The sequence below is a fragment of the Schistocerca gregaria genome, chromosome X (assembly GCF_023897955.1).
Source record: "Schistocerca gregaria isolate iqSchGreg1 chromosome X, iqSchGreg1.2, whole genome shotgun sequence".
In the NCBI taxonomy this organism is placed as follows: domain Eukaryota; kingdom Metazoa; phylum Arthropoda; class Insecta; order Orthoptera; family Acrididae; genus Schistocerca; species Schistocerca gregaria.
Genome location: NC_064931.1, coordinates 660,057,604 through 660,078,801, shown reverse-complemented (window position 1 = coordinate 660,078,801; position 21,198 = coordinate 660,057,604). Strand labels below are relative to the sequence as shown.

At 39.6% G+C, this 21,198-nt stretch overlaps 1 protein-coding gene across 5 annotated transcripts in view; it reads left to right on the top strand.

Annotated features, from left to right (window-relative positions):
• The window catches only part of LOC126299201 (protein N-terminal glutamine amidohydrolase), a 76,435-nt gene that overhangs the window by 12,880 nt on the left and 42,357 nt on the right, over positions 1 to 21,198 (top strand). For all 5 annotated transcript variants that reach the window (XM_049990984.1, XM_049990985.1, XM_049990988.1 and 2 more), the window contains exon 2: positions 8,865 to 9,018. In XM_049990984.1, the coding sequence (XP_049846941.1) occupies positions 8,865 to 9,018 (154 nt within the window). The remainder of the gene's footprint in view (positions 1 to 8,864; positions 9,019 to 21,198) is intronic.

Sequence of the window (21,198 nt, the reverse complement as noted above, 5' to 3'; positions counted from 1 at the left end):
AAAACTTTTGTGTTGAGCCGTCTAGTACTCTGAAATCTGCTTTTTGTCACTTTTGCTAAACAGAAAAATCTTCCTACCTTTTTTTAATATTTCTATTTACGGCTGAAATCATCGATGCAGTAACTGCTTTATGATCGCTGATTCCCTGTTTTGTGTTAACTGTTTCAAATAGTTCGGGTCTGTTTGTCACCAGAAGGTCTAATATGTTATCGCCACAAGTTGGTGCTCTGTTTAACTGCTCAAGGTAGTTTTCAGATAATGCGCTTAAAAAAATTTCACTGGATTCCTTGTCCCTGCCACCCGTTTGTCCCAGTCTGTATCTGACAAATTAAAATCTCCACCCAGAGCTATAAAATGGTTGGGAAATCTCGAAATATTTTCCAAACTTTCCTTCAGATGCTCTGCCACAACAGCTGCTGAGACAGGGGGCCTATAGAGACATCAAATTACCACGTTTGAGCCTGCTTTAACCATGACCTTCACCCAAATTATTTCACATTTCAGATCTCCATAAATTTCCTTCAATACTATTGCACTTTTTAATGCTATAAACACCCCTCCCCCTTCACTGCCCAGCCTGTCTCTGCGGCATACATTCCAATCTAAGTTGAGAATTTCATTACTGTTTACATCTGGTTTCAGCCAACTTTCACTCCCTAGTACTATGTGGGCATTGTGACCGTTTATTAATGAGAGCAGTTCTGGGACCTTTCTATAGATGCTCCTGCAGTTTACTATTACCACATTAATATTGTTATTCTTTGTTGCGTTTTGCTTACTACTACATTGTCGCGTCTCAGGAGGCGTCTTGTCGGGCATAGAGAGGAAATTATCTAACCATTGATAAATTGTTAGCAGAAATATTTGAAAGTAACTTACAAGAAAAAATCCTGTATTCTAATCACTACCTCCTCAAAAATATCTACTACTACAGATATGTAGGTGATACCACCATTTTAATCAATGGCACAAAAGACGCTATAATGAGTTGAACCTATTATTCAACGATTCCCATGAAAACAAAATCCACAGTTGTAGACCAAGCAAGTGACTATATAAACTTTTTACATCTTATCATTAGAATAAACAACAGACGACATAAGTTTGAAATTTATTGGAAGCCTAACCAAAACACATACTACCATTCACAGCTCCTCTTTGCACCCTACAGCCCACAAGATGGCAACATACCGGTACATGATCAATAGGGCTATCCAACTACCACACTCTGTTGACAAATGTGAACAAGAAATTTAAATAGTAAAACAAACAGCTATTGCAAATGGTTATAACAGCTCCATGGTAGACGCCCTAATACACTCAATAGTGGCAAAGCAATAACATCACAAAAAAATAAATAAATAAATAAACATCTTACATACAATCCCCTTTCTAGGTAACATTTCATATCAGATTTCAAATGTCTTCAAACCAAAAGATGTAAACATATCTTTTACCACAGACAACAAGATTAGACGGAAGCTACCTCACAATATCCACACATGAAACCCACTCATCATCACATACGTGTGTACAAAATCGAATGTTTGTACTGTGATTGCTTCTACATAGGCCAGACAGGCAGATCATTTGAGATTAGATTCAAAGAACACATGGCAGTACTAAAAAACAAAAAAAAAAAAAACACATCAGCAATAGCCACCCACCTGCATAAAACAAAATGCCATGTTAACAAAACAAGTATCAGCATCCTGCATGTCCAACCTAAGGGTAAAACACCAGACATCCTTGAAACACTCCAAATAGGCAAACATCGAACAAAACAACCGAAATCCATCTTAAATGACAATATTTACAATAATATCATCTCTGTCTTTAGCAACTGCCTATTTTGTTAAATTTGCAATGTGTACACACACACACACACACACACACACACACACACACACAGTTATATTTACCATAAGTATTTCATTTTGTTACCATGATACCCTCAAAAGTCAAAGGGATTGACCTCATTTACAAATATTCCAGCAACCCAACAGATTATACCCCTTGTCAGCTTGAAACTATATGTACATCAACTAATGGCACAAATTGTACATCCATCTGCATATTTTAAAGCATTAAACAATATATTAACCCAGCCTAAGGCAGTTATTACATATAACAGATATAATCTTGAGAAACCCCTACTTTGGAAAGCTTGCTCTCATCCAACCACTCCTTCCACCATCTCTCTCTTCCTCTCACTCCCCTTCTCTTCCTTTGCTTCTGCCTCCAGATTTTCATTCCTATCAGTGAATCCCAGCCAAAATTGTTATTTATGTAAAATTTTACCACTATAGACAACATAATTGTTGTAATTAAAGCTTGCAACATGTAATCTGATTATTTAAATGGATATGAAGTTTAAGCTATATTAACTTTACAAAATACCACATGAAATATTTATTCCAATGCATGTATTAAACGCCTCAAAACAATGGTTTCCAAAATCCGTTAAAACTTATTCTGTACTAATGTTGTTACAATGTATTTTCTTTGTACTTTGTGATAATGTTTCTCTTCAATTATATAATCCTTGAACCTAATATTTACCAGACGCCATACTTTTTTACGAAATATGACAGTATATATGTCGTGTTCAGATGGTGAAAGAAACCTGTGACTGCTAAATGGCATAAAAAACATTAAAACCCAAAGAAGTGTAATGCACCAAGCCCACTTTTCAATGTACCAAATGGAGGAAAAATTTTATTGCAGAATTTGACCGGTTAGCCTAGAAAATAAAGCTTTAGAAGGCTGTGATTTTTTTTTTTTGTATATGTAACAGCAGTGTTGTACAGAAGGCTGTGGAGCCATTTTCTGGTTCAGTGTGGTGTAGAAGGGTGGGGAGTGTTGTAAAAAAGTTTTGTGCTATTCAGTGGAATTCGAGTGACGCTTGATTTATTGTGCCATTCCTTGTGCAAGGTTGAATCTGTTGATCCCTTTTTACAATGTCTAGGCCTGATAAGGTATTTAAAAAATATACTAAGTCCCATATTTCCAATATAAAGCAAAAAACTGACATTCAGGTTAGGGTCGGGCATACAGATGCAAACATTAGCTTGTCTCCAAGTGCATCTAAAATAAAACTTGGGGCAGGGATTGTGTCAGAAGAAACAAATCGACAGAAATACAGGTTTCAGTATTGTGTATATGGAAATGGTGGCAGAAGCACTTAGAAAAGCCTGCAAGTACTCTGTCTGTGGAGGAAATGTGGATTTGGTTGATGATGGAAAGAGAGAAGGTTTGGTTTGCACATTGCACATTTTGTGTCAAAACTGTGATGCTGACAGACCATTAAAGACATCAGAGGTCAGTAATAGAATCTATGAAGCTAATATGAGATTTGCTTATGGACTAAGATATATAGGGATTGGAAGAGATGGTGGAAACCTTTTATGTAGTATTATGAACATGCCTAGTCCTCCCCTAAAATTTTCTGCAATGAATACTGCGATCCTCAATGTAGTTGCAGAAGTAAGTGAAGAGAGCATGATAATGACAGTCCTGGGGGCAATTCAAGAACATAGTGAAGCAGCGGATATAGCAGTCTCCTGTGACAGTTCCTGAATGTAGAGGGGGGCATACTTCACTGCATGGAGTTTCAACAAACATTAGTGTCGACACTGGAAAAGTATTAGATGTAGAGGTGATGTCTAAATATTGTTCTGCATGTTCCTTGCACAAGAAATATATTGATGCAGGTAAAGAAACAGAATGGCAAGGAGCCCATAAAGATGTTTGTAGCAGAAATTACGCAGGCTCCAGTGGTAGGATGGAAGCTGCAGGTACGAAATTCATTGTCCCTAGATCTTTGCAAAAGTATGGAGTAAGATAAGAACAGTACTTAGGAAATGGAGACTCCAGTGCTTTCAAGAATGTAGTTGAAATTCAGCCCTATGGAAAAGTTTTCACTATTGAGAAACTGGAGTGCTTAGGCCATATTCAGAAGAGGATGGGTGGACGACTCCGAAGCCTTGTTGCAGACAATAAAGGCAAGCTACTAGAGGATGGGAAGCCACTGGGGAGGTGAAAATAGACTAACAAAGAAGAGAATTGACAGCCTACAAGTCTATTATGGTGCTGCAATTAGAAGTAACCTCACAAGCTTGGACAGTATGAGGAAAGCAGTATGGGCCATTTGGTTTCATTACTTGTCAACAGACACTACATCTCAACGTGGCCTCTGTTCTGATGAATGGTGCAAATTTGTGAAAAGTAAGGGAAGTGGGAAAGCTTATACCCATAAAAATAACCTTCCTTATTAGGTTTCTATGGCCACTAAATCGACTTTTAGAGCACTGGCTTCACCAGAACTGCTAGAAAAATGTCTGCATGGGAAAACAGAACCCAAATGAAAGTTTCAATGCTCTTATTTGGAAAAGATGCCCAAAGACTGTGTTTGTTTGCGATTTGTTGGTGAAGATTTCTGCTTTGGAAGCTGCAGCATTGTTTAATGATGAGAATGTGGCAAGATTTCACATCCTCAGCAAGTAGGGCTTTTCATCTGGAGTCTTCACTGAGCAGATACTGCAGATTATCGATAAGCAAAGAATCGCGAAAGCGGAGACTTCAGTCCAGAACATACAAAAAATTGCTAGGCAAAGGAGCAAGAAGCTAAAAGAGCTGTAGAGGATGATGAGGAAGAAATGGAATATGGAAGTGGGCAGTTTTAGCTAAGGTAGGATAGATTTTTTTTCATTTCATCCAAACTTTAAAATGATTTTTCTGCAACTGAAGGTTTTCTGCTTTGAGGAACACATATATCAGAAACTACTGGAAGGATAGCAAAATAAATTTGGCATACCTATTCTTTTACTTTGAAGCAATATTTAAGTGGAACAAAATTTTAATCGAGATACTATACACAGTTTTGTGGTTAAAAATATATTGAAAAGTTTGCTTGTAAAACATGTTCGAATCCAAAATATCACAGAAAATAATAGCCTTAATTTTCCAAAAAGTTACTGCACTTAATTGTACAACTATTGGTGTAGATTATTTTACCATTAAAAATTGCCAAATTTGCCCCTAAATTATGAAAAAGTGTACCTTAAAATAATAATGCAATAAAATATTCAAAATTATCTCACTGCATTAGATTGTTATTAAAAATTATCAATTTTAAAAAAAATCATATTAGATTTGTATGTGTACAATTTCAATGAGATTGAACAAAAAAATGGCAAAGATTTGGATTTACAAAAATATCAGTGCAAGACTGCCACCATCTCCCCCTAAATCTTTGAAATGCATTGTGAAGATAAACAGGGACTGGTAACAGTAAATTTGTTGTTGCATTCAGCAAAATTATTGTTTTTGAGTAAAAGTATTTGTCTCATTGCACATTTTTGATCCTTACTTTTACTATACTGTAGCAATTCTTCCCTTGTATGCTTAACGTTTCAGTGGGCTATGTCACTTTGTAGTGACGCAGCGTGTGAAAGTTAGTTTCATCCTTAATGTTTTGCATACCAGTGTGTTACAGACTGACAGGATGAAACCATTTTTATATATTTCATCTAGTATCATGTGTTCATTCATCTGTAGACAGATTTCTTAGTATAGGTATCATGGTTAAACATACATACATGGATTGTTTATAGAAGTATTGCATAAAATGATGATGGAAGAAACAGGACATACATAAGCATGTCATGATATGACATAATATGGCACTGTGGTCAGCAACACCTGTGTAAGACAACAAGTGTCTGGCAGTTCTTAGACCGGTTATTGCTGCTGCAGTAGCAGGTTAACAAGATTTAGGTGAGTTTGAACATGGTGTTAAAGTCGGCGCATGAGCGATGCAACACAGCATCTCTAAAGTAGCGATGAAGGGGAGATTGTTCCATACGACCATTTCAAGAGTGTACTGTGAATATCAGAAATCTGGGAAAACATCAAATCTCCATCACTGTGGCTGAAAAGAGATCCTGCAAGAATGGGACTGACTAAGACTGAAGAATATCATTCAACATGGCAGAAGTGCAATCCTTCCACAAATTGCTGCAGATTTCAATGTCAGGCTGTCAACAAGTGTCAGCTTCACCTGGGCCCATCAACACCGACATTGGACTGTTGATGGCTGGAAACATGTTGCCTGGTCAGATGAGTCTTGTTTCAAATTGTATCAAGGGGGTGGACGTGTATGGGTACGGAGACCTCCTCATGAATCCATGGACCCTGCATGTCAGCAGGGTACTGTTCAAGCTGGTGGAGGATGTGTAATGGCGCAGGGTGTGTGCAGTTGGAGTGATATGGGACCCCTGATACGTCTAGATATGATGCTGACAGGTGACATGTATGTAAGTATCCTGTCTAATCACCTACGTCCATTCATGTCTATTGTGCATTCCGACGAACAATTCCAGCGGGACACTGCAACACCTCGCACATCCAGAATTGCTATAGAATGCCTCCAGGAACACTCTTCTGAGTTTAAATGCTTTCGCTGGCCACTAAACTCCCCAGACAAGAACATTATTGGATGCCTTGCAAGGTGCTATTCAGGAGAGATCTCCATCCCCTTGTACTCATATGGATTTATTGACAGCCCGGCAGGATTCTTGGTATCAATTCCCTCCAGCACCACCTCAGACGTTAGTCGAGTCCATGCTACATCGTGCTGCGACACTTCTGTGTTGCCGGGGCCCTACACGATATTAGGCAGGTGTACCAATTTCTTTGGTTCTTCAGTGTATAAGAAGAGGTTTGGTAAGTTCTGTGAAATAAATACAAAATTTGTAGGTCAAATAGACAATAATTCACTTTAGTTTCTGTTGTGTGCTGCAGAAACACATTGAGTGACCCATGTCTCCTGATGCTTTGTAGGGGGTTAAAGAGTTTTGAACAGTGTTTGTGATACATCATCATATACCATATGAAGGAGGTACACTCCTGGAAATGGAAAAAAGAACACATTGGCACCGGTGTGTCAGACCCACCATACTTGCTCCGGACTCTGCGAGAGGGCTGTACAAGCAATGATCACACGCACGGCACAGCGGACACACCAGGAACCGCGGTGTTGGCCGTCGGATGGCGCTAGCTGCGCAGCATTTGTGCACCGCCGCCGTCAGTGTCGACCAGTTTGCCATGGCATGCGGAGCTCCATCGCAGTCTTTAACACTGGTAGCATGCCGCGACAGCGTGGACGTGAACTGTATGTGCAGTTGACGGACTTTGAGCAAGGGTGTATAGTGTGCATGCGGGAGGCCGGGTGGACGTACCGCCGAATTGCTCAACACGTGGGGCGTGAGGTCTCCACAGTACATCGATGTTGTTGCCAGTGGTCGGCGGAAGGTGCACGTGCCCGTCGACCTGGGACCGGACCGCAGCGACGCACGGATGCACGCCAAGACTGTAGGATCCTACGCAGTGCCGTAGGGGACCGCACCGCCACTTCCCAGCAAATTAGGGACACTGTTGCTCCTGGGGTATCGGCGAGGACCATTCGCAACCGTCTCCATGAAGCTGGGCTACGGTCCTGCACACCGTTAGTCCGTCTTCTGCTCACGCCCCAACATCGTGCAGCCCGCCTCCAGTGGTGTCGCGACAGGAGTGAATGGAGGGATGAATGGAGACGTGTCATCTTCAGCGATGAGAGTCGCTTCTGCCTTGGTGCCAATGATGGTCGTTTTCGTGTTTGGCGCCGTGCAGGTGAGCGCCACAATCAGGACTGCATACGACCGAGGCACACAGGGCCAACACCCGGCATCATGGTGTGGGGAGCGATCTCTTACACTGGCCATACACCTCTGGTGATCGTCGAGGGGACACTGAATAGTGCACGGTACATCCAAACTGTCATCGAACCCATCGTTCTACCATTCCTAGACCGGCAAGGGAACTTGCTGTTCCAACAGGACAATGCACGTCCGCATGTATCCCGTGCCACCCAACGTGCTCTAGAAGGTGTAAGTCAACTACCCTGGCCAGCAAGATCTCCGGATCTGTCCCCCATTCAGCATGTTTGGGACTGGATGAAGCGTCGTCTCACGCGGTCTGCACGTCCAGCACGAACGCTGGTCCAACTGAGGCGCCAGGTGGAAATGGCATGGCAAGCCGTTCCACAGGACTACATCCAGCATCTCTACGATCGTCTCCATGGGAGAATAGCAGCCTGCATTGCTGCGATATACACTGGTGGATATACACTGGACTAGTGCCGACATTGTGCATGCTGTGTTGCCTGTGTCTATGTGCCTGTGGTTCTGTCAGTGTGATCATGTGATGTATCTGACCCCAGGAATGTGTCAATAAAGTTTCCCCTTCCTGGGACAATGAATTCACGGTGTTCTTATTTCAATTTCCAGGAGTGTATTTTGGTGTGATTTGTACTCTCATTTTTTTCTACACTCATGCTAAAGTGACAATAGCTTTTTTAGCTTAATACTAAACTTCAATGACATTTGGTGATCCTTAGAAACAAGTGTCATGTAGGATTTATAGTTGTTTGCAAAATAAATAAATAAAAACTCATAATTGCGTGATATTTTAAGTGTGAGAGCTAAGACATTAAAAGGAGCCTTCTTAGTCAATGAACACATAAGAAGGAAGGTGAAACTGTAATCTGACAGCAATTTTGGTGCTCTAATTCTGATCATACTGGCTGCTATTATCATGAAACGTTTCATTAAAAACATTAATCAGCATCACATCATTGTATGTGTCTTTCTATAGGCTCTCGTGCACTGTTGAAATAGCTTTTCTAAGTGATAATGTGCTTCTATATCTTTATAGAAAAAAGATGAAGTAATTTAATCTTAGATGTGCTTATCATTAATACCTACATACTGTATAGGTCATTAAATGTTAATTCTTGTTTACCGGTTTGACCTGCTTATTTTCAGTGAAGAAAATGTGTGGCATTTATGTCATGCTGTAAGTAATCACCATCCTAAGGAACTGCAGCACTGTTATGTAGTATTTGTGTCGAACGACCACCGTACTGTCCCATTATGGAGGCAGAAAGCCGGGCATGAAGAAGAAAAACTTGTCATATGGGTAAGTTTCTTTGTATTATGCTGTTCTGTAACTAGTAAACCTTATTCAGAACATAAACTGAGAAACTGTGTGTCAACATATTGTTTAATTAAGAAACAACAATCTGATTTTAAACATTTGAGTTTTAGTACAGTCTAAATTGTAAATGGTAATTTACAAATACATTACTGACCTGCTCGTAGCCCTGTTTAAGATATCAGTATTATACTCTGTCACATTGATTCGTCAAAGTGCAGGAAAACTTCACCATTCACTACACAATATAGTGAGTGGTTCACACTTCACTAGCAGTTTTATTAGCACACTTTTGTTTAATCTTGTTTCAGTACTTCTTATAAATCACTTCATGACAACTAGTGTAATATAGCCACATAAAAGGGCTATAACTAGCTGAAACTAGTAATAGGGTCATTCCGTGCCAAGTGATCTAGAGATTTGTGCATGACCATCACAGATTTTGATGAAATTTTGTATGAACAATTGCACTTGTCCCTAACGACCATAGGTAGTCTCACAATCATTAATTAAATACTCCCAAAGATATAGTCATTTGTTTGACCTCATAGTGCAGCTGTCAACTGTGCACCCATGAGTTTTTGGTAACCTTAGAAACATAATATCTTGGCAAAATTTTTGGGTAAGAAAAAAATGAGGTCATTTTTTACTTTTTGTGCTCTCTTCAGTGAAATAATAAAAAAAGATTTCCTGAGTGATTTGCATACAGCCAAGATCTGAAAAAAGACACTTGAAAATAATGTGAAGTTCGTCAATTTTTCTAAAAATGCCAAAAATGGCTATTTTTTGGTGCACTTATTACAAAAAAGTTTGGTGCTAACTTTTACACTGTTTTCATTGGAAAGGGTATGTCATCAACCACCAAAACTACATTTGGTGTTTTGTTTTTCCTGTAATGTGGCCAAATAAGGCACTAGAGATCATAGTGGTAAAATCGTTGCATAACAGCTGCAGCACACAACGATAAATAGCCTTCAAGTTTTACACCATTGCCACATTGTGTAAATACTGGAGAAGTTCACAGCAGAATTCCTGACATTTCTTGAAATGGGTTCGTGTTATAGAGAATGATTAGTATATCTTTATTGTGTAATGCTATTGAAGTGCTACTTTAATTCCAGTTTAAGGTCTAGCGTACTTGCTGTTTACATAGTTCGCAGTTAATGCGGAACATTAGGGTACACTCGAAAAATTGCATAACTTTGTTGGTATGGTCTATGGTGACGTAAACACTGCTGGTTCCTTTTAAAGTGAGAAAACCAGTATCCCCATCACCATAAGGACCATGCCTAATAACTGTGCACCAGCAGCCACAGGTGAGTTTCTTTAGCACAGATTCCCAAACATAAGGGTCTCTTCACACAGGATTCCAACTAGGTGATACATTTCTATAAGTCTAAGAGGCTAAAGCTAGAAGAGGTCTCATTTATGATCCTAAGCATATGTTTTCTACAATTTTTAAAATTTTCATTAGTTTCCTGTAGAATGTCATGACAAAAAACTACAGTATTGGCCACATGTTATCACTGACAGGATTATTTGGGAAGAAATTTTTGTAAGACAGTATCCAAAAAATTACACTTTCCAAATGTGATTACCTTAAATTATTAGAGGCACAAAAAAGAGAAATCTGTTATTTTTTATTGAAGTCCTTATTCTAGTTCATTTTTTATAAAAGATTTGCATAGATGTCAAAAGATTACTGCCTTGCAGTTAAGCTCATTTGCTAGTGATCAGGACTTTCAATATTATCTTCCACAGAGAATACTAAACAATTGCAGAACATAACAGATGTCAGATTTGATTTGAGTACAAGTGGGATATGGGCCAATATAGTTTCATGTGTATCCCACAATTACTTCCACAAATTAACCATATCCAAATTGCCCAGAAATTTGTTTTACTCTTTCACTGAAGAGAACACAGAAAGTTGTATAAAGTGGCGTGGTTTTTTTCCTTACAAAAAACACATTGCCAGAGATATGCCTCAAATTTGCCTCAAATTCATTGTTACACTGTTGATAGCTGCACTATGGGGTCAAACAAATAACTATATCCCTGCAACTATTAAATTGGTGAAATTAAAATATTACCAATGTTCATTGGAAACCAGTGTGAATGTTCAAACAAAATTTCATCAAAATCTGTGATAGTTAAAAGGGAACATTTTATTAAATTAGACCACTTGGCATAATGTACAAAAAGATTAAAGAAACAAAGAAAGACCGGGTTCCAAGCCAGAACAAATATGTGTAGGAATAAAGGAGATTTGATAGGGGAGAGTAATAAAATACTTGACAGATGGGCAGAAAACTTCCAAGAGTTATTGAACCCAGAAGTAGAAGGGTTAGAGCAAGAGGAACTGGTGGACCAGAGATTTTAATGCCAGAACCTACATTGGGGAAGTGATGCAAGCTATTGAGACCTTAAAAAACAATAAGGCGCCTTGAGAAGATCAGATCCAGGCCGAACTTCTCAAAAATGGCTGGGAAATGCTGTGGAAAACAATTCATAAAAAATACTGAATATCTGATAAGAGGGGAGCATGCAAAATGAGTGGAAAAAGCTACAATGTGCCCCATAAATAAAAAATGAAATAAATTAAACTGCCAGGAGTATCGAGGAATCTCCCTACTAAATATTACATATTTTCTCCAAGATTCTAACCAACAGACTTACTCCATATGTGGAAGAGAGAGAGAGAGAGAGACTATCAGAGACGCTTTAAAAGAAATAGGTCAACAACTGACCAGATATTCACATTGCGCATACTACTTGAAGAATGTTACAAACATCAAATTAACATACATCAGCTTTATATTGACTTTAGAGAAGCCTGTGATAGCATCTCAAGAGTGGCATTGCAGAATGCAATGGAAGAGGCTGGAATACCTGAAAAAGCTCATTAAACTATCTATGATGACCCTCAGCGAAACAAACTATAAAGTAAAAATACAGGGCTAAATCTTCAGAGAAGTGGAAGTGTTGAAGGGTCTCAGACAGGGTCACAATATCTCCGCATTGCTATTCAATCTTTGCCTAGAAAAACTCAAAAGGCAGATAGTTAAATAAAGGAGGAACCTTTTTAAATCGTTCACTACAGTACCTAGCCTACGCTGACGATGTGGCATTACTCACACGAAACACTGCTGTGCTAGGCGAAGCCTATAAACTGGAGAAAGGTGCAAGAGAACTTGGCCTGACAGTCTATGTCGATAAAACCAAGTATATGGCAATGACCAACCAACAAAACCTACCAAATCTCAGTATAGCCGACAGAGTTTGAAAGGGTGGGAGACTTCAAGTACCTTGAGTCGACTATCACTAAGACAAATGACATAGGTGAAAGCCAGAATAGCAGCAGGTATTAGGTGCTACTTTGCCGCATTACCCATGCTTAGGAGTTTGCTTTTATCACGAAAATCCAAAATCCTCATCTACAAAACATAAGAGCAGTTATGTATGGTGCTGAAACATGGACCGTGACTGTAAATGAGGAAAGAATCCGTAGCATTTGGGAGAGAAAGGTGCTACATAAAATATATGGCCCAATATATGATCAAGAAGGTTGGCGCATTCATACGAACGCAGAACTAAAACACCTTTTTGAAGAACCTGCTGACATTGTCACTACCATTAAAATAAGAAGACTGTGGTGGGCAGGGCACATGGTCAGAATGGAAGAAGACAGAGCATGTAAGAAGATTTTTTTATGGCAAGGCTGGAGGCAGATGGCGGAGGGGCCGCCCCAGAAAGAGATGGGTGTATAGAGTTGAAGAAGATATGAAAATGCTGGGTGTTAGAGGATGGAGACGGAAAGCCATGGATCGGATAGAAGGCAGGATATTGTGATGCAGGCCAAGGCGCTTCAAGGGCTGTAGAGCTGAGGAGTTAGTAAGAAAGACCACTTTGCATGGAACGGCTCAATACTTTTATTATCCTGCATGACTGTGACTGAATGATATAATTATAAATGCATTCACGTGCAATTTTAATTAAATGTAAAGTAAAATCTATAGGTCTTATGGAGAAGTTCTTTTAAAATAGCTGGGTTTGCATTAGTTTGTTGGAATAACTATAATTGTGCAACTTGTTTCCTCTCTATCCCTTAATTGACAATTAAGATTAGTATACAAGTTAGGTTTCAGTTCATGCTATAATAATAGCAATAGATTTTGTTCACACCCAATTTGTTGACAAAAATGAAGTTTCAGTAATGACTGAAAGAATGTTTTGTGAAATAATTGAACACCTAAAACTAATAGTTTCCCATCCTACTCATGATGGGAAATATGTTTGACTTATCGGAAACAGTCAGACACAAAATCTTTGGAGGACATTCACAATGAGACTTGAATCAGTAATCAAGAAGTAATTGTGGCAACAAAGTACAGAAAGCTGTGAAAGTAAAATGGATCTGAAAGCACCCATTTAATTTGTTTGTTTCAAGTAGCATTTGTGTAGCTATATTGGGGTGAATAGGGACAAGGCGAAAGATACCGGAAGTAGTTCTGGTGACACATGTAACTTAAAAATATTTAATGTGATGATAGACAAAATTTACTTTTAACAACTTTATTTACTTACTGGTTACCCTCATTCCAGTGTTTCACAATGCCTAGGACATATAAAAGAGATCCTCGATCGAACATACATCGTCCTGTTGATGAAAAGATTATAATCCAGGCAGTTCAGGCAGTTGCTCGTGGAATGTCTATAAGAAAAGCAGAAAAAAAATTTGAAATTTCTAAATCAGCCCTACAACGTTATGTGAAGAAATCAAGAGACACGCATGCTGCGAATATTGAGTTCAGGGAGAAAGGTGGTCAGACTTGCCTTCCTAATAATCATGAAGAACAAGTTTTTGAATGTCTTACAGTTTGTGCAGGTTGGGGATATCCATTAAGTGCCTTTGACTTGCGCTGCTTTGTAAAATATCACTTGGACAGATAGGGCAAGAATGTAGCTAAATTTAAAGATAACATGCCTGGGCACTTGGCTTCCTGACTAGACACAAAACAAAACTCTCCCAACGATTGTGTTAAAATATTAAAAGGAGCCGAGCACAAGCGTCCCCAGCAGTTATCAACACTTACTTTGATGAGTTGACAGCATCAGTGGAAGGTACTGAAGCCAGTGTACCACCACATCTGATAATAAACTATGATGAGACTGCTCTCTCTGCTGACCCAAGCTGACGAAAACTTATTTTTAAAAGAGGTTGCAAATACCCAGAGGGGGTGATGGATCAAAGCAAGTCCAGTGTATCTGTCATGTTTGCAGCATCTGCTTCTGGGATGCTGTTACCCCTGTATGTAATCTACAAAGCAGCTTCTATGTATGACTTGTGGACTGAAGGCGGCCCTCCAAGTGCCTTTTATAACCGCAGTAAGTATGGCTGGATGGATGGAAATTGCTTCCTTGACTGGTTCCAGAGACTTAAAATACCTTGCTGTCGGCGATTTGAGGGGAGGAAGCTCATGACAGGTGACAATTTAAGTTCTCACTTATCACCAACTGTTATAAGGCTATGCGAGGACCATAACATCTCGTTTGTATTCCTTCCAGAAAATTCGACGCATGTGACACAACCATTAGATATTTCCCTATTCCGACCACTCAAGATAAACTAGAGAAAAGTTCTTGAGAATAATAAATCCAAAGCAAATGACAAATGTAGAGCATTTGAGAAAAAGTATATTCCATCTCTTCTGAAGAAAACATTAAATTTAATGGAAGAAGCATTGGAAGATAATATCCAATCTGGTTTTCAAAAGGCAGGTATATTTCCTCTTAGCCGGAAGAACGTACTTGACAACTTGCTAATTGAACCTGAAGAAAATGAAGGAACTGCTGCCCCAACCTCTACAACAGACAGTGTGACAGAATTTTTAAAAATAATGCGTTATGGGAATGATGACAAAGAACAGACAAGGGGTTGGAAAAAGAGACTGAATGTCCCAGCCAGTCGCAGTGTTACTCTAGCGGACTTTCAGAAAACTAATGTAGATGACTATAAACAGTTTTCAGATGAAGAAGAAGAAACCATTCCAGATGACCTACACTCTTCTGTAGAAGATGCGCAAAATGGTGATGCAGCCACTGCAGATGATGAGATAAACAATTTAAAGTAAGGAGACTGGGTTAAGGTCAAGTTTTCTTATGATAAGTGTGTGAAGGTGTTCATTGAAAAGGTTCTTCAAATTGATACAGAAAGTGGACAATACAATGGAACATTTCTTCGCCAATCGAACAAGTGCTCCGATGTGTTTGATTTTCCTGATGTGCCCGATGAGTGTGTGTTCACAAAAACTGATATTCTTGGTGTTTTGAAGGCACCAACTGTGTGAAGAGGACGTTACACCTTCAAATCAAACCTATTTATGTAATGACTGACTTCTTTGGATAATCAATTTGGTCATTTTTTGTTAGCCCTTATGAATATAATTGTCAATTGTATTGTAAAAATTATAGTTATGGGTTTAAAATAAACAAAAGTTCCTTTATACTGCTACATTTATGTAATAAATGTCATGAAATTCATCTTAAAAAGAAAAATTATGTCCCTATACAGCTCACCAGATATTTGGATAGGGAACACAGTGATAAATAAATACATGTCCCTTTTCACCCTGACGTTGGGGATAGTAGGGACACAAACAAGAGAATTGTGTAAGAAAAAGGGGAACAGATTTTTATTATATGGCATGGATTGCATGAACAGTGTTACACAATATAAAAATATTACTTTCAGTACAGAAGTTATTTACTGTTCACAAGTGACACAAAACTGTCCCTATTCACTCCAGTTTACAGTACATGTATTTGTAGTTTACAACTATAAATAAGAAAAGCACCATAAGTGGCAGTGTAGCTTTGCAAACGAGTAAATTAGTATTGTTTCTGCTCAGTTCCCTTATGTCAGCAAATCATAGCCCAAGATATGAGACATCATAAAAACATAACCATCATCGCATGGGATTGATGGAAGAATTTAAATCATGCTGTGTGAGGGGTATGAGAGCTTCATATGGAATCACTAGGGTCTTTCCCTATTTACAGCCAAATTATCACCTTCTTACATAAACTTGACATCGAAAGGTCAGGCTGTCATTACAAACTTACTCACCAAATAGTAAAATAATACTGAATAAATATTGAAATACGAATCGCTGTGTTCTTTTTGTATCATCAGGAACATGTTTGTGTAATGTCACTTATCCACTGCTGTGATTGATTGATAGGATGAGCCCAAGCAACTTGTTGATTTACCTGTTTGTGAAGCTGAAGTGCCATATTTGGAGGTTTCTCTGTTTATGGTTGTGTACTAAAGTACTTAACTTGCATGATGAAGCACATTAAAGATCTCAACAAAGTGTGTTGTTTTGGGTGTGTTTTGTTGTGCTCAACTACTGGGAACAAGGTGCTTGCAGTTAAAACCGTTGCCTCTGTTCTGGGTTAAGTCTGAAAATGATTTCATCATTGCTGGAAAAGGAATTCTAGGCGATGAAACCAGCAAGCTGACGCTTCAAATTGGCCTGACAACTCTCTCAGCCACTGATCCATGCATGTCCATTTTTATGGACTTTAGTTCTAATTCAACTCTAAGATGATATTGATGAACACTAGTGTCATGATGTAAGACATGATTAACAGTGTGGCAACAATTAACCAATGTTTATTCATCCATCCTCAAATGAACAACATAGAAGCTGATACAAGCAAACAGTAAGAACACGTGAGAGCAATTGCCTGCTGCAATGACCTTATTTATAGGAAGACTGTGCAGTGGCTATCGTGCTGTGTACCCAAGTTCTGTAGCTTACTGCAGGCAGCACACAATGCCATCGGTGGACGATTTGACATGTAGCACACCAGTGTGCTGCAGCACGTATGCAGGTATTGCATTCAGAGTTACAGCACCCCTCTCACCTTGGTGAAAGGGTGCTGCTCTGATGCAGGTGTTAGGGTAACTGGTAACTATTGCCTTTGCACCAAGTGATAATAGCAGTATCGGAAGGTGATTCTGGGCTGAAATGAGTGAGTGAGGATGGAAGTCGCACATCAGTGGACATGCACAGTGACCCCCCCCCCCCCCCCCTTTTCCACCCCCCATCAGGCATTCCAGCAGCTCCACAGTATTATTCACCTTAGCTGGAGTTTCAGGGACAGCATAAGGGAACAGTTGACAGGAATGGGGGAAAGAAATGCAGTAGAAGACAAATGGGTAGCTCTGAGGGATGGAGTAGTGAAGGCAGCAGAGGATCAAGTAGGTAAAAAGATGAGGGCTAGTAGATATCCTTGGGTAACAGAAGAAATATTGAATTTAATTGATGAAAGGAGTAAATATAAAAATGCAGTAAATGAAGCAGGCAAAAAGGAATACAAACGTCTCAAAAATGAGATCGACAGGAAATACAAAATGGCTAAGCAGGCATGGCTAGAGGACAAATGTAAGAATGTAGAGGCTTATCTCACTAGGGGTAAGATAGATACTGCCTACAGGGAAATTAAAGAGACCTTTGGAGAAAAGAGAGGACCACTTGTATGAATATCAAGAGCTTAGATGGAAACCCAGTTCTAAGCAAAGAGGGGAAAGCGGAAAGGTGGAAGGAGTATATAGAGGGTCTATACGAGGGTGATGTACTTGAGGACAATATTACGGAAATGGAAGATGATGTAAATGAAGATGAAATGGGAGATGCGATACTGCGTGAAGAGTTTGACAGAGCACTGAAAGACCCAAGTTGAAACAAGGCCCCAGGAGTAGACAACAATCCATTAGAACTACTGACAGCCTTGGGAGAGCCAGTCCTGACAAAACTCTACCACCTGGTGAGCAAGATGTATGAAACAGGCAAAATACCCTCAGACTTCAAGAAGAATATAACAATTCCAATCCCAAAGAAAGCAGGTGTTGACAGATGTGAAAATTACCGAACCATCAGTTTAATAAGCCACAGCTGCAAAATACTAACACGAATTCTTTACAGACAAATGGAAAAACTAGTAGAAGCCAACCTCATGGAAGATCAGTTTGGATTCCATAGAAATAATGGAACACGTGAGGCAATACTGACCTTACGCCTTATCTTAGAAGAAAGATTAAGGAAAAGCAAACCTACGTTTCTAGCATTTGTAGACTTAGAGAAAGCTTTTGACAATGTTGACTGGAATACTCTCTTTCAAATTCTAAAGGTGGCAGGGGTAAAATACAGGGAGCAAAAGGCTATTTACAATTTGTACAGAAACCAGACTGCAGTTGTGAGTTGAGGGGCATGAAAGGGAAGCAGTGGTTGGGAAGGGAGTGAGACAGTGTTGTAGCCTCTCCGTGATGTTATTCAATCTGCATATTGAGCAAGCAATAAAGGAGACAAAAGAACAATTTGGAGTAGGTATTAAAATCCAGGGAGAAGAAATAAATACTTTTTGGAGGTTCGCCGATGACATTGTAATTCTGTCAGAGACAGCAAAGGACTTGGAAGAGCAGTTAAACAGAATGGACAATGTCTTGAAAGGAGGATATAAGATGAACATCAACAAAAGCAAAACGAGGGTAATGGAATGTAGTCGAGTTAAGTCGGGCGATGCTGAGGGAATTAGATTAGGAAATGAGACACTTAAAGTATTAATGGAGTTTTGCTATTTGGGGAGCAAAATAACTAATGATGGTCGAAGTAGAGAGGAAATAAAATGTATACTGCCAATGGCAAGGAACAAATTTCTGAAGAAGAGAAATTTGTTAACATCGAGTATAGATTTAAGTGTGAGAAATTCATTTCTGAAAGTATTTGTATGGATTGTAGCCATGTATGGAAGTGAAACATGGACAATAAATAGTTTGGACAAGAAGAGAATAGAAGCTTTCGAAATGTGGTGCTACAGAAGAATGCTGAAGATTAGATGGGTAGATCACATAACTAATAGGAAGTATTGAATAGGATTGGGGAGAAGAGAAGTTTGTGGCACAATTTGACCAGAAGAATGGATCGGTTGGTATGACATGTTCTGAGGCATCAAGGGATCACCAATTTAGTATTGGAGGGCAGCATGGAGGGTAAAAATCGTAGAGGGAGACCAAGAGATGAATATACTAAGCAGATTCAGAAGGATGTAGGTTGCAGCAGGCACTGGGAGATGAAGGAGCTTGCACAGGATAGATTAGCATGGAGAGCTGATCAAACTAGTCTCAGCACTGAAGACCACAGCAACAGCTGGAATCCACTTAGAACTTGGAATGCCTGCATGCCACTTGTTTTCTGGACCTCTCTTGGGAGCCACATAGTTCATCCTTGTAGGTTCTTTCCTAAATCCCCTATGTCATCAGTTTGTAGCAGACGACTGACTACTACAGCCAGGGACCTCTCCTAGTACAGGTATCCCAGTACCTTAGTCACAAATAATAGACTGCAGTTTACAGCAGTTGCAGCTGGAGTTTCAGCACCAATAATAGTATCACACACATCACTGCTCCTCCATTTCATTCTGCCTCAAACAGCCTGGTGGAATGCTTTGTCCCTATTTTTAAGACCCAAATGTCAAATGTTAAGAGGACAGGTCAGTCTGAAGTGGCTCTGATTTCCTAGCTTCTTACACCAATCGAGTGCAGTCTGGTGGGTTACTGTATGCGCATCCCCATCGGGTGCTGCTTGAGTTTAAGGGGAAATACCTTTTCCTGTGGGCCCTCTCATCTAGTATACCTTAGGAGGTCTGGAGGTCAATTTCAGTTAAACAGACCTGTTAGTTAAGGAGGCCATTGCACGAGGATTGCTCCACAGGTATCATAATCTGCTTTGGTTGTGTCACCCGTATTAGACTTGCCTGCCATGTGAGTGACTACCACAGCAGTGGATACCTCTGTTGCACGATCTCCAGCATCTTGCTAGATACAGCTGTTTGGCCCTCGCATCTTGTTTGTGTCTGCTGTTGGAGGTCCTCATGACCTTAAGCCTGTTTCTTGACTACAGCTCTTGCTTAAACTACTCTACCCCCTTCCTTCCCCCCCCCCCCCCCCCCCCCACTCCCGCCCACAAAGCTATGGCCATCAACATCTCAGAAGTGCTAGCAAAGACTCACTTGGCATCATTGTGTTGCCACAATGCCGTGAAGGCGTATCAATATGAACAGTGCCACTTTATTCATCAGCTGCACGACACCCATGTCCAGTATAGTCACTGCGGGTGAGGAACAGCACAGTATCTCCAGCCAGCTCAAGATCTGAATGTAGTGTTGTCTGCCTACTGCTGTTAACTACTACTCAGATGGACTGTGATAGCATTTGGCTGTTTATCTAAATTGTCTCTCCGGCAAGTGGTTTCCACCTCTGTAACTTGAGTTGTTAGTGCCGAGTGTTCTGTTTGTGGTCCTAGATAATCCACAGGATCAGTAATGCTTTCGAACAATGTGTCATTCATTTTGTGTTTCAGTGTAATCAAAAAATGGTAACAAGTGACTTGTGATCAAAATCAGGGCTACAAAAGTAACTGCATCAGTCTCAATTGCTCATTGATTTAAAGCATCACAATGGTAAACCAGAGGCCTCCAGCTCAAATCTGGTCCTGAGCATGTTTGATTTGAGTTTTGGTTTGTGGGCAGGTAGATAAAATGTGATGTACACACAGTTGCTCTTATAATTGGCTATAAAAGTAATCTGATGGCGTGTATGATACATTTGCTCATTCACTCAGATACTTCCTACAGACACCATAAAACAAATGTGGATACAGGTAACTGTTCACATACCTTTATTGGCAATACGAGTAAAACTGGGCATTCAGCACACCTACCAAAAGAACAACCATTGCTGCATTAGATTTACTTAAACTGTTTGATAATCAGTATAACTACATTACGCAATGTGGTTATTACAGCAACTATATATACAGCTGTATTCTGTAAGTTATTGATGTGTCTAATAGAGGGTACTTTTATTGCATAATCTATTAAGATTATTGTGTTGAGATTTCCCTTTCCATTCACAAATGGAGAATGGGAAGAATGACAGCTCATATGATACTATGCAAATTGTAACCTTTCGGACTTTACCTACGTAATTTCTATAAAAGATAGAAATGCAGGGCACTGTAGATTATTCAGTTTCTGTCTTGAGTCAGTTCTTCAAATTTGTGAACAAATTATCATGAAATGATCGTTGTCTTTCTTCAA